The sequence below is a fragment of the Rhinoderma darwinii genome, chromosome 9 (genome assembly GCF_050947455.1).
Source record: "Rhinoderma darwinii isolate aRhiDar2 chromosome 9, aRhiDar2.hap1, whole genome shotgun sequence".
Taxonomy (NCBI): domain Eukaryota; kingdom Metazoa; phylum Chordata; class Amphibia; order Anura; family Rhinodermatidae; genus Rhinoderma; species Rhinoderma darwinii.
The window spans coordinates 72644096-72656177 of NC_134695.1; the positions used below are offsets into that span (position 1 = coordinate 72644096).

The window sequence follows — 12082 nt, forward strand, 5'->3', positions numbered from 1 at the left end:
GGTGTAGTATAGAGGATCTGTCAGCTCTCCTGTGTGGTGTAGTATAGAGGAGCTGTCAGCTCTCCTGTGTGGTGTAGTATAGAGGAGCTGTCAGCTCTCCTGTGTGGTGTAGTATAGAGGAGCTGTCAGCTCTCCTGTGTGGTGTAGTATAGAGGAGCTGTCAGCTCTCCTGTGTGGTGTAGTATAGAGGAGCTGTCAGCTCTCCTGTGTGGTGTAGTATAGAGGATCTGTCAGCTCTCCTGTGTGGTGTAGTATAGAGGATCTGTTATCTCTCATGTGTGGTGTAGTATAGAGGATCTGTCAGCTCTCCTGTGTGGTGTAGTATAGAGGATCTGTCAGCTCTCCTGTGTGGTGTAGTATAGAGGATCTGTCAGCTCTCCTGTGTGGTGTAGTATAGAGGATCTGTCAGCTCTCCTGTGTGGTGTAGTATAGAGGATCTGTCAGCTCTCCTGTGTGGTGTAGTATAGAGGATCTGTCAGCTCTCCTGTGTGGTGTAGTATAGAGGAGCTGTCAGCTCTCCTGTGTGGTGTAGTATAGAGGATCTGTTATCTCTCATGTGTGGTGTAGTATAGAGGATCTGTCGGCTCTCCTGTGTGGTGTAGTATAGAAGATCTGTCGGCTCTCCTGTGTGGTGTAGTATAGAGGATCTGTCGGCTCTCCTGTGTGGTGGAATATAGAGGATCTGTCAGCTCTCCAGTGTGGTGGAGTATAGAGGATCTGTCAGCTCTCCAGTGTGGTGGAGTATAGAGGATCTGTCAGCTCTCCAGTGTGGTGGAGTATAGAGGATCTGTCAGCTCTCCAGTGTGGTGGAGTATAGAGGATCTGTCAGCTCTCCAGTGTGGTGGAGTATAGAGGATCTGTCAGCTCTCCTGTGTGGTGTAATATAGAGGATCTGTCATCTCTCATGTGTGGTGTAGTATAGAGGATCTGTCAGCTCTCCTGTGTGGTGTAGTATAGAGGAGCTGTCAGCTCTCCTGTGTGGTGTAGTATAGAGGAGCTGTCAGCTCTCCTGTGTGGTGTAGTATAGAGGAGCTGTCAGCTCTCCTGTGTGGTGTAGTATAGAGGATCTGTTATCTCTCATGTGTGGTGTAGTATAGAGGATCTGTTATCTCTCATGTGTGGTGTAGTATAGAGGATCTGTCAGCTCTCCTGTGTGGTGTAGTATAGAGGATCTGTCAGCTCTCCTGTGTGGTGTAGTATAGAGGATCTGTCAGCTCTCCTGTGTGGTGTAGTATAGAGGATCTGTCAGCTCTCCTGTGTGGTGTAGTATAGAGGAGCTGTCAGCTCTCCTGTGTGGTGTAGTATAGAGGAGCTGTCAGCTCTCCTGTGTGGTGTAGTATAGAGGATCTGTTATCTCTCATGTGTGGTGTAGTATAGAGGATCTGTCAGCTCTCCTGTGTGGTGTAGTATAGAAGATCTGTCGGCTCTCCTGTGTGGTGTAGTATAGAGGATCTGTCGGCTCTCCTGTGTGGTGGAATATAGAGGATCTGTCGGCTCTCCTGTGTGGTGGAATATAGAGGATCTGTCAGCTCTCCAGTGTGGTGGAGTATAGAGGATCTGTCAGCTCTCCAGTGTGGTGGAGTATAGAGGATCTGTCAGCTCTCCTGTGTGGTGTAGTATAGAGGAGCTGTCAGCTCTCCTGTGTGGTGTAGTATAGAGGAGCTGTCAGCTCTCCTGTGTGGTGTAGTATAGAGGTTCTGTCAGCTCTCCTGTGTGGTGGAGTATAGAGGAGCTGTCAGCTCTCCTGTGTGGTGGAGTATAGAGGATCTGTCAGCTCTCCTGTGTGGTGTAGTATAGAGGAGCTGTCAGCTCTCCTGTGTGGTGTAGTATAGAGGAGCTGTCAGCTCTCCTGTGTGGTGTAGTATAGAGGAGCTGTCAGCTCTCCTGTGTGGTGGAGTATAGAGGTTCTGTCAGCTCTCCTGTGTGGTGGAGTATAGAGGAGCTGTCAGCTCTCCTGTGTGGTGGAGTATAGAGGAGCTGTCAGCTCTCTTGTGTGGTGGAGTATAGAGGGGCTGTATAGCCATAATGCCAACAGGGGTTGTAAAAGGGCATACCCATCTGATCACACTAGGTCTACCTGCAGTCCATAGGGGAGGAGTTATATCAACACAAAAGGTAGCAACTAACAAACTCAGCTCTGCTACATATTTATGCATTTTATGATTTACATATAAGGAGCCTGCTGTTTCCTTCTCTGGGGTCTGTCACACAGGGGGTGGGGAAACGCTTATACATGAGACGGCCGCAGTGCAGTATTTTCATTAAACTCCTTCATATTTACTTTTCCACACAGCAAATTCCTATGATGAAGTGGCTGGAATGGAATTTGTTCCTTGACCTCATCTTATGGGGCGACTATTAACTTGCCCGCAGCTGGAAACCCTAATACTACAGAACATTCCTGCAAAGTGATGTGATACAAAGCGGGAGGGTCGACCCTCCCAGAGACATGGGACATCCAATATATGGTCATAAACACATTCATGAGGGGCACAGACTTCAAGAACCCAAAACAGACCGCCAAATACTTAAAAAAAAGAGGGGGGATCCTTAGCAAAAATCAAAATAGGCCCCCAATAATGGTTCAAGGTTTTGACACTCACGACTGAAGGGACTGGTGTTTGTTTTTCCTCCTCTTACCCATTTCATGACCATTTGGTCAATTAAACACCTCATTGTTTTCGAATAGTGAATATCCTCATGTGAGAGGCGTTCTGCAAAGGTTCTCGGCATCCAATAGAAAAAGAGAAGGGACCAACCAGGCCAGGCCCTCTTTTGATGAGATGATACATATGTGATAATATTAGGACCGGTGTAATGAGATGATACATATGTGATAATATAAGGACCGGTGTAATGAGATGATACATATGTGATAATATAAGGACCGGTGTAATGAGATGATACATATGTGATAATATTAGGACCGGTGTAATGAGATGATACATATGTGATAATATAAGGACCGGTGTAATGAGAGGATACATATGTGATAATATTAGGACCGGTGTAATGAGATGATACATATGTGATGATATAAGGACCGGTGCAATGAGATGATACATATGTGATAATATTAGGACCGGTGCAATGAGATGATACATATGTGATAATATAAGGACCGGTGTAATGAGATGATACATATGTGATGATATAAGGACCGGTGTAATGAGATGATACATATGTGATAATATAAGGACCGGTGTAATGAGATGATACATATGTGATAATATAAGGACCGGTGTAATGAGATGATACATATGTGATGATATAAGGACCGGTGTAATGAGATGATACATATGTGATAATATTAGGACCGGTGCAATGAGATGATACATATGTGATAATATTAGGACCGGTGTAATGAGATGATACATATGGGATAATATAAGGACCGGTGTAATGAGATGATACATATGTGATAATATAAGGACCGGTGTAATGAGATGATACATATGTGATAATATAAGGACCGGTGTAATGAGATGATACATATGTGATAATATTAGGACCGGTGTAATGAGATGATACATATGTGATAATATTAGGACCGGTGTAATGAGATGATACATATGTGATAATATTAGGACCGGTGTAATGAGATGATACATATGTGATAATATTAGGACCGGTGTAATGAGATGATACATATGTGATAATATTAGGACCGGTGTAATGAGATGATACATATGTGATAATATTAGGACCGGTGTAATGAGATGATACATATGTGATAATATAAGGACCGGTGTAATGAGATGATACATATGTGATAATATAAGGACCGGTGTAATGAGATGATACATATGTGATAATATTAGGACCGGTGTAATGAGATGATACATATGTGATGATATAAGGACCGGTGTAATGAGATGATACATATGTGATGATATAAGGACCGGTGTAATGAGATGATACATATGTGATGATATAAGGACCGGTGTAATGAGATGATACATATGGGATAATATAAGGACCGGTGTAATGAGATGATACATATGTGATAATATAAGGACCGGTGTAATGAGATGATACATATGTGATAATATTAGGACCGGTGTAATGAGATGATACATATGTGATGATATAAGGACCGGTGTAATGAGATGATACATATGTGATAATATTAGGACCGGTGTAATGAGATGATACATATGTGATAATATTAGGACCGGTGTAATGAGATGATACATATGTGATAATATTAGGACCGGTGTAATGAGATGATACATATGTGATAATATTAGGACCGATGTAATGAGATGATACATATGTGATAATATAAGGACCGGTGTAATGAGATGATACATATGTGATAATATAAGGACCGGTGTAATGAGATGATACATATGTGATAATATTAGGACCGATGTAATGAGATGATACATATGTGATAATATAAGGACCGGTGTAATGAGATGATACATATGTGATAATATAAGGACCGGTGTAATGAGATGATACATATGTGATAATATAAGGACCGGTGTAATGAGATGATACATATGTGATAATATTAGGAACGGTGTAATGAGATGATACATATGTGATAATATAAGGACCGGTGTAATGAGATGATACATATGTGATAATATAAGGACCGGTGTAATGAGATGATACATATGTGATAATATTAGGACCGATGTAATGAGATGATACATATGTGATAATATAAGGACCGGTGTAATGAGATGATACATATGTGATAATATAAGGACCGGTGTAATGAGATGATACATATGTGATAATATAAGGACCGGTGTAATGAGATGATACATATGTGATAATATTAGGATATTACGTGATGAGGTTTTAACTCTAGTAATGCTATGACCGCCTTGGTTCACCTAGCGCACAATAGTATCTAAGGCCCCATTCACACGAGCGTGATTTTTCACGCAGTGAGAGCCCGCTGCGTTTAACTCACTGCATGTCCTATATTGGTGCGTTATCACGATCACGCACCTACGCGCCCCATTGAAGTCAATGGATGCGTGAAAACCACGGACAGCACACGGGTGCAGATGCGTGTGCAGTGCGTGATTTGCCCATCAATTCAGTTGAAAAATTTTTTTTAAAAAAATTGATGTGCTTTGCGAGTGCGTGAATAACGCATGCCCCTCGCAAAGCACACTGATGCATAACTTAACACACACGGACCTGACTCACGCGCGTTTTTCACACGCGTGAATCGGATACGCTCGTGTGAATGAGGGCTAAAGCTGCAAATAGCTGCGGAGCCACATGCCAGGAAGGCCCCAAAGAGACTGGTCGCGGAACATTGTGCTAGACCCAACTGCTTTGCAAATGCATGGGATGTTTCCATGCAAAAGGGGCATGCGACATTGCAGAGTTGTGTCCTACATGAATGTTGGATTTATTGCGATAGCTGCACCACCAGCACACCGGGTACCGTACAGTCACCTGATGTGGAAAAATCTGACTGCCCCCTGTATTATAGGAGTTCAGCTAAAGTGTTAAGGAAGCGCTTGTCTATCACAAGCTTTCTGACTGTTTTCATTAACAACCAGCAGAATTAGGCTGGATTCACACGAGCACATTACGTCCGTAATGGACGGAACGTATTTCGGATGCTAATCCCGGACCGAACACACTGCAGGGAGCCGGGCTCTTAGCATCATAGTTATGTACGACGCTAGGAGTCCCTGCCTCTCCGTGGAACTACTGTCCGTACTGAAAACATGATTACAGTACGAGACAGTTGTCCGGCAGCGAGGCAGGGACTCCTAGCGTTGTACATAACTATGATGCTAGAAGCCCGGCACCCTGCAGTGTATTCGGTCCGGGATTAGCGGCCGAAATACGTTCCGTCCATTACGGACGTATTGTGCTCGTGTGAATCCAGCCTTAGACTGCAGCTCTGGAGTATAATACAGGATGTAACTCAGGATCAGTAGAGGATAAGTAATGTAATGTATGTACACAGTGACTCTACCAGCAGAATAGTGAGTGCAGCTCTGGAGTATAATACAGGATGTAACTCAGGATCAGTACAGGATAAGTAACGGAATGTAATGTACACAGTGACTCCATCAGCAGAATAGTGAGTGCAGCTCTGGAGTATAATACAGAATGTAACTCGGGATCAGTAGAGGATAAGTAACGTAATGTAATGTACACAGTGACTCCATCAGCAGAATAGTGAGTGCAGCTCTGGAGTATAATACAGGATAAGTAATGTATGTACACAGTGACTCCACCAGCAGAATAGTGAGTGCAGCTCTGGAGTATAATACAGGATATAACTCAGGATCAGTACAGGATAAGTAATGTATGTACAGAGTGACTCTACCAGCAGAATAGTGAGTGCAGCTCTGCAGTATAATACAGGATGTAACTCAGGATCAGTACAGGATAAGTAATGTAATGTATGTACACAGTGACTCCACCAGCAGAATAGTGAGTGCAGCTCTGGAGTATAATACAGGATATAACTCAGGATCAGTACAGGATAAGTAATGTATGTACAGAGTGACTCTACCAGCAGAATAGTGAGTGCAGCTCTGGAGTATAATACAGGATGTAACTCAGGATCAGTACAGGATGAGTAATGTAATGTATGTACACAGTGACTCCACCAGCAGAATAGTGAGTGCCGCTCTGGAGTATAATACAGGATATTACAGGACGGTCCACGGTTTTACAGACCCATTCAGTTCTATTGGCCGCGGACACCTTTCCATATCGCTACGGATGGGTGTCCGTGCCGTAGAACTGTGCTGGGAACTATGGAGCATGTCCGTTTTTTTGTGTTTCATGGCCCACGCTGCTATACTTTGTATGGCAGCACGGCCCGAAAACGCAGGCGGCCGTCAACAGACGGCTGTGCCCGCAATCGTGGGCCGCGATTACGGGCACGGTCGTGTGCATGGGGCGTGATTCCACTCTTTATGTAGATTATCTGTATAAATACGGGACTTGGGTTTAAACACGGATTGATAAATATTTTGCTGTGATGGGAACAATTTGTACAAAATCTACAATTCCATAGATGTCGTGAACACATTTCCACCATCAGAAAATCATTTTGTCGCCACAGATTATTATCGGCGGGATCACCTGGATTCGCTCTGCTCCTCTGTCTAGATCTATGTACAGCTCCAGGATACAGACAAGTCACTGACAGGTCATTAGACCTCTGCAGACAGGGAGGGGCTGGCCCACGGCAATGAATAATAACTGCACATTCCTGTACTCTCTATATTAGTGTACATACAGTTGTAGCGGAATTTAGTGCAGCACTAATCCCAATACTCCCACCTGGGCGGGAATACAGGGGTTTCAGTTTGCAGCTTGTCCCTGGGACCCCCAGGTGTATATAGTGCAATGTTCTGCACATAATGTGAAGGAGCAGGCTGAGATGTGCTGCAGCCGGTGGAGCTTCTGTTACATTGTAGCAGTTTCTTACCTTCTTTGGCTTTTTTCCTTCTGGCTAAAGTTCCTCCGAGTTTCCCCAGGAAGGAGTCGTCCTTCTTCCTGGACGGGGGTGACTTGGGGGTCGGGGATTTGGGGGTGGAAGGAGACTTTTGGGGGGACGTGGCCATGTTTGCTGGGCGACTGCAGGGAGGGGAGGCTGAGCTCTGCTGCCAACGGAAGCGGAATTATCCCAGTAATGTCAGGAGCGGCTCCCTCCTCCTCCTCCTCCCAGCGCTCCCAGTACAGAGCCGGCCCCTGCACCCTAAATCCCCGCAGACAGAGCTGTGCATCATACTGCAGCACCCCACTACAGGGACCTGCCCCCCACAGCGCTGATCTGTCTGGTCCCCCAATATAATAATGTTACCACCCCAATACAACGCAGACCCCCAACCCTCCCAGTGCAACGACACCCCTCCTCCAACACATGCGTCACCCCCAAGATAACATCTGACACTGCTGCCCCCTCCCCACTCAGATTTCGTTTCACAGGTGAAATGACAACTCCACCCCCACTCAAGTGCAGTGATCTGACAACTCCACCCCCACTCAGTGCAGTGATCTGACAACTCCACCCCCACTCAGTGCAGTGATCTGACAACTCCACCCCCACTCAGTGCAGTGATCTGACAACTCCACCCCCACTCAGTGCAGTGATCTGACAACTCCAGGCCCACTCAGTGCAGTGATCTGACAACTCCAGCCCCACTCAGTGCAGTGATCTGACAACTCCACCCCCACTCAGTGCAGTGATCTGACAACTAAACCCCCACTCAGTAAGACTATCTTACCCCCAATTTAGCGCAGTAACCTCACAACTCTATCCCCCACCCAAGTCATCTGATGCAACTCGCCAATATATTGATTTAAAATTCAGTGCAATCCCCCAGTACAGTGATCCCCAGGACTTTCACTTTCAGCCCCCTCCCCTTATAGTGATCTTCCCCCTATAGATATGCATTGAGATGACTTTAATTTCATTATTTCCAGTGCCTGTTCGCTGATGCTGTGTACAAATATTGCGCAAATTATCATCTTGAGGTCCGACACCGGATGGTAATCGTCTACATCGGAGGGACATGTAGGTCCCCATTGTATGCTTCATCACAAAGGGAAAAATCTGCAGCAATTCTGTAGCAAATCCACATGTGAAACTTGACGTAAATTGATGCCTCGTGTGAATGTAGCCTTAAAAGGGTTTACGAGATTACAACTTTCCTTTTTACCAGGAACCGCGCAACTCCTGGCGAACCGCTTTATAATCCGTTTACTATCTATAAGGACACGTGTCAGAAGTGCCGAATAATCAGCGCTGCTCCACGGGAAAAGACGACGTGTTTAGAAACCAAACGCTTAAAATTGTTTAACTCTATTTAATCTTTGCTTTTTGCAACGTTTCTGCGCAGTATTTGCTGCTTCCTCAGGCGGGGGTCAGTGTCAGTATTTGCTGCTTCCTCAGGCGGGGGTCAGTGTCAGTATTTGCTGCTTCCTCAGGCGGGGGTCAGTGTCAGTATTTGCTGCTTCCTCAGGTGGGGGTCAGTGTCAGTATTTGCTGCTTCCTCAGGCGGGGGTCAGTATTTGCTGCTTCCTCAGGCGGGGGTCAGTGTCAGTATTTGCTGCTTCCTCAGGCGGGGGTCAGTGTCAGTATTTGCTGCTTCCTCAGGCGGGGGTCAGTGTCAGTATTTGCTTCTTCCTCAGGCGGGGGTCAGTGTCAGTATTTGCTGCTTCCTCAGGCGGGGGTCAGTGTCAGTATTTGCTGCTTCTTCAGGTGGGGGTCAGTGTCAGTATTTGCTGCTTCCTCAGGCGGGGGTCAGTGTCAGTATTTGCTCCTTCCTCAGGCGGGGGTCAGTGTCAGTATTTGCTGCTTCCTCAGGCGGGGGTCAGTGTCAGTATTTGCTGCTTCCTCAGGTGGGGGTCAGTATTTGCTGCTTCCTCAGGCGGGGGTCAGTGTCAGTATTTGCTGCTTCCTCAGGCGGGGGTCAGTGTCAGTATTTGCTGCTTCCTCAGGTGGGGGTCAGTGTCAGTATTTGCTGCTTCCTCAGGCGGGGGTCAGTGTCAGTATTTGCTGCTTCCTCAGGCGGGGGTCAGTGTCAGTATTTGCTGCTTCCTCAGGCGGGGGTCAGTGTCAGTATTTGCTGCTTCCTCAGGTGGGGGTCAGTGTCAGTGTTTGCTGCTTCCTCAGGCGGGGGTCAGTGTCAGTGTTTGCTGCTTCCTCAGGTGGGGGTCAGTGTCAGTATTTGCTGCTTCCTCAGGCGGGGGTCAGTGTCAGTATTTGCTGCTTCCTCAGGCGGGGGTCAGTGTCAGTATTTGCTGCTTCCTCAGGCGGGGGTCAGTGTCAGTATTTGCTGCTTCCTCAGGCGGGGGTCAGTGTCAGTATTTGCTGCTTCCTCAGGTGGGGGTCAGTGTCAGTGTTTGCTGCTTCCTCAGGCGGGGGTCAGTGTCAGTGTTTGCTGCTTCCTCAGGCGGGGGTCAGTGTCAGTATTTGCTGCTTCCTCAGGCGGGGGTCAGTGTCAGTATTTGCTGCTTCCTCAGGCGGGGGTCAGTGTCAGTATTTGCTGCTTCCTCAGGCGGGGGTCAGTGTCAGTATTTGCTGCTTCCTCAGGTGGGGGTCAGTGTCAGTATTTGCTGCTTCCTCAGGTGGGGGTCAGTATTTGCTGCTTCCTCAGGCGGGGGTCAGTGTCAGTATTTGCTGCTTCCTCAGGCGGGGGTCAGTGTCAGTATTTGCTGCTTCCTCAGGCGGGGGTCAGTGTCAGTATTTGCTGCTTCCTCAGGTGGGGGTCAGTGTCAGTGTTTGCTGCTTCCTCAGGCGGGGGTCAGTGTCAGTGTTTGCTGCTTCCTCAGGCGGGGGTCAGTGTCAGTATTTGCTGCTTCCTCAGGCGGGGGTCAGTGTCAGTATTTGCTGCTTCCTCAGGCGGTGGTCAGTGTCAGTATTTGCTGCTTCCTCAGGCGGGGGTCAGTGTCAGTATTTGCTGCTTCCTCAGGCGGGGGTCAGTGTCAGTATTTGCTGCTTCCTCAGGTGGGGGTCAGTGTCAGTGTTTGCTGCTTCCTCAGGCGGGGGTCAGTGTCAGTGTTTGCTGCTTCCTCAGGCGGGGGTCAGTGTCAGTGTTTGCTGCTTCCTCAGGCGGGGGTCAGTGTCAGTATTTGCTGCTTCCTCAGGCGGGGGTCAGTGTCAGTATTTGCTGCTTCCTCAGGCGGGGGTCAGTGTCAGTATTTGCTGCTTCCTCAGGCGGGGGTCAGTGTCAGTATTTGCTGCTTCCTCAGGCGGGGGTCAGTGTCAGTATTTGCTGCTTCCTCAGGCGGGGGTCAGTGTCAGTATTTGCTGCTTCCTCAGGCGGGGGTTAGTGTCAGTATTTGCTGCTTCCTCAGGCGGGGGTCAGTGTCAGTATTTGCTGCTTCCTCAGGCGGGGGTCAGTGTCAGTATTGTGGCTCCTGTTCCGGACCTGCCTCCGTATTACGTTTTTTAACAGGCATAAATCCTTCAGGAATTTTGAGGCACATTTTGAACTGCCTGCACGTATTTTCCTCCTGCGTTTTCCGCCCGCGACCATTGCAGTTAATGTAAGGACCATGTCCAAAAAAACGCCATGAACAACGCTCATTAACTAGCACCACAGGTTTTTCCTGTCTCCTATTGATTTCAATGGGAGGTCAGAGCCGGAAGCCGCTTGTTTTTCTGCGAGGGGTCATTGGCTGCACGGGAAAAATAATTCCTCTGCCTCCCCTTAAATTAATTGGGGGTGATTTCGGCTGTTTTTTGGTGCTGATTCCGAAGCAGCTTCCACATCAAAATCAGCGCCAAAAAACTCAGTGTCAACTGACCCTAAATAAACAGAATAAAATGTGATGGGAGCAGTGGGTGGGTGGGAGTGCAATGGTGTCAAGCAGTACCTGGAAGGGGTCTAACTATTATCATTGCTATGGGTCCACCAGCCCTCTATGTAAGTCACTGAGAAGGACTATACAAAATGACTGGGCCACTGACTCAATCCAATGGACAATGACAATAAACCTTTGGACACCAGGGACCTGGAGGCTGAATTGCTGGTCACCTGGGATAGCGTCAGTAAAACACAGAACACGCTAGGCCGGGACACTAAACTATTGAACACTAAGGACTGGGCAGTAAATATAGCGACACCAGGGACCTGAACACTGGGACAGGAATATCATAAACCATATATTTGGGGACCACTAGGATAATGTACTAAACTCCTTGACAACAGGGACTAAGACAATAAGAATGAGACGACTCCTGTGTTTCCAGCAGCTCAGTGTTTTATTGCATAGTTAATAACAGTTTCTATACGTATATCATATATATCTATATACACTCCACACCCGGTGACTCCAAGTAAGGCCTCGTCCCTGGACATCTCACAGCGACCTCTCCATGGAGTGGAATCATGTACGAATTTCATGTCATGTGACAATAAATAAAATATGCAATGTATCAATAAATAATTTCCCAGTTAAATACATGAGGATATTATAATCAGAGTGTTCCTTTATACAGGGGGTAGATGTGGAGTAGATAAAGTTGACTGCCGCAGATACAATATACAGCAAACTCACTGCTGCCCCAAGTGGTTACAACCCCACATTGCAATTGTTTAAAAATCCATTATATACAGACCCATATGGG

The 12082-nt window shown here is 46.7% G+C and overlaps 1 protein-coding gene across 1 annotated transcript in view; it reads right to left on the minus strand.

Annotated features, from left to right (window-relative positions):
• The window catches only part of PARVA (parvin alpha), a 54461-nt gene extending 46685 nt beyond the window's left edge, over positions 1-7776 (minus strand). Inside the window, exon 1 of the mRNA XM_075838141.1 lies at positions 7433-7776. Within this exon, the coding sequence (XP_075694256.1) occupies positions 7433-7568 (136 nt within the window). The 5' untranslated portion in view covers positions 7569-7776. The remainder of the gene's footprint in view (positions 1-7432) is intronic.
• Between the last annotated feature and the right edge of the window lie 4306 nt (positions 7777-12082).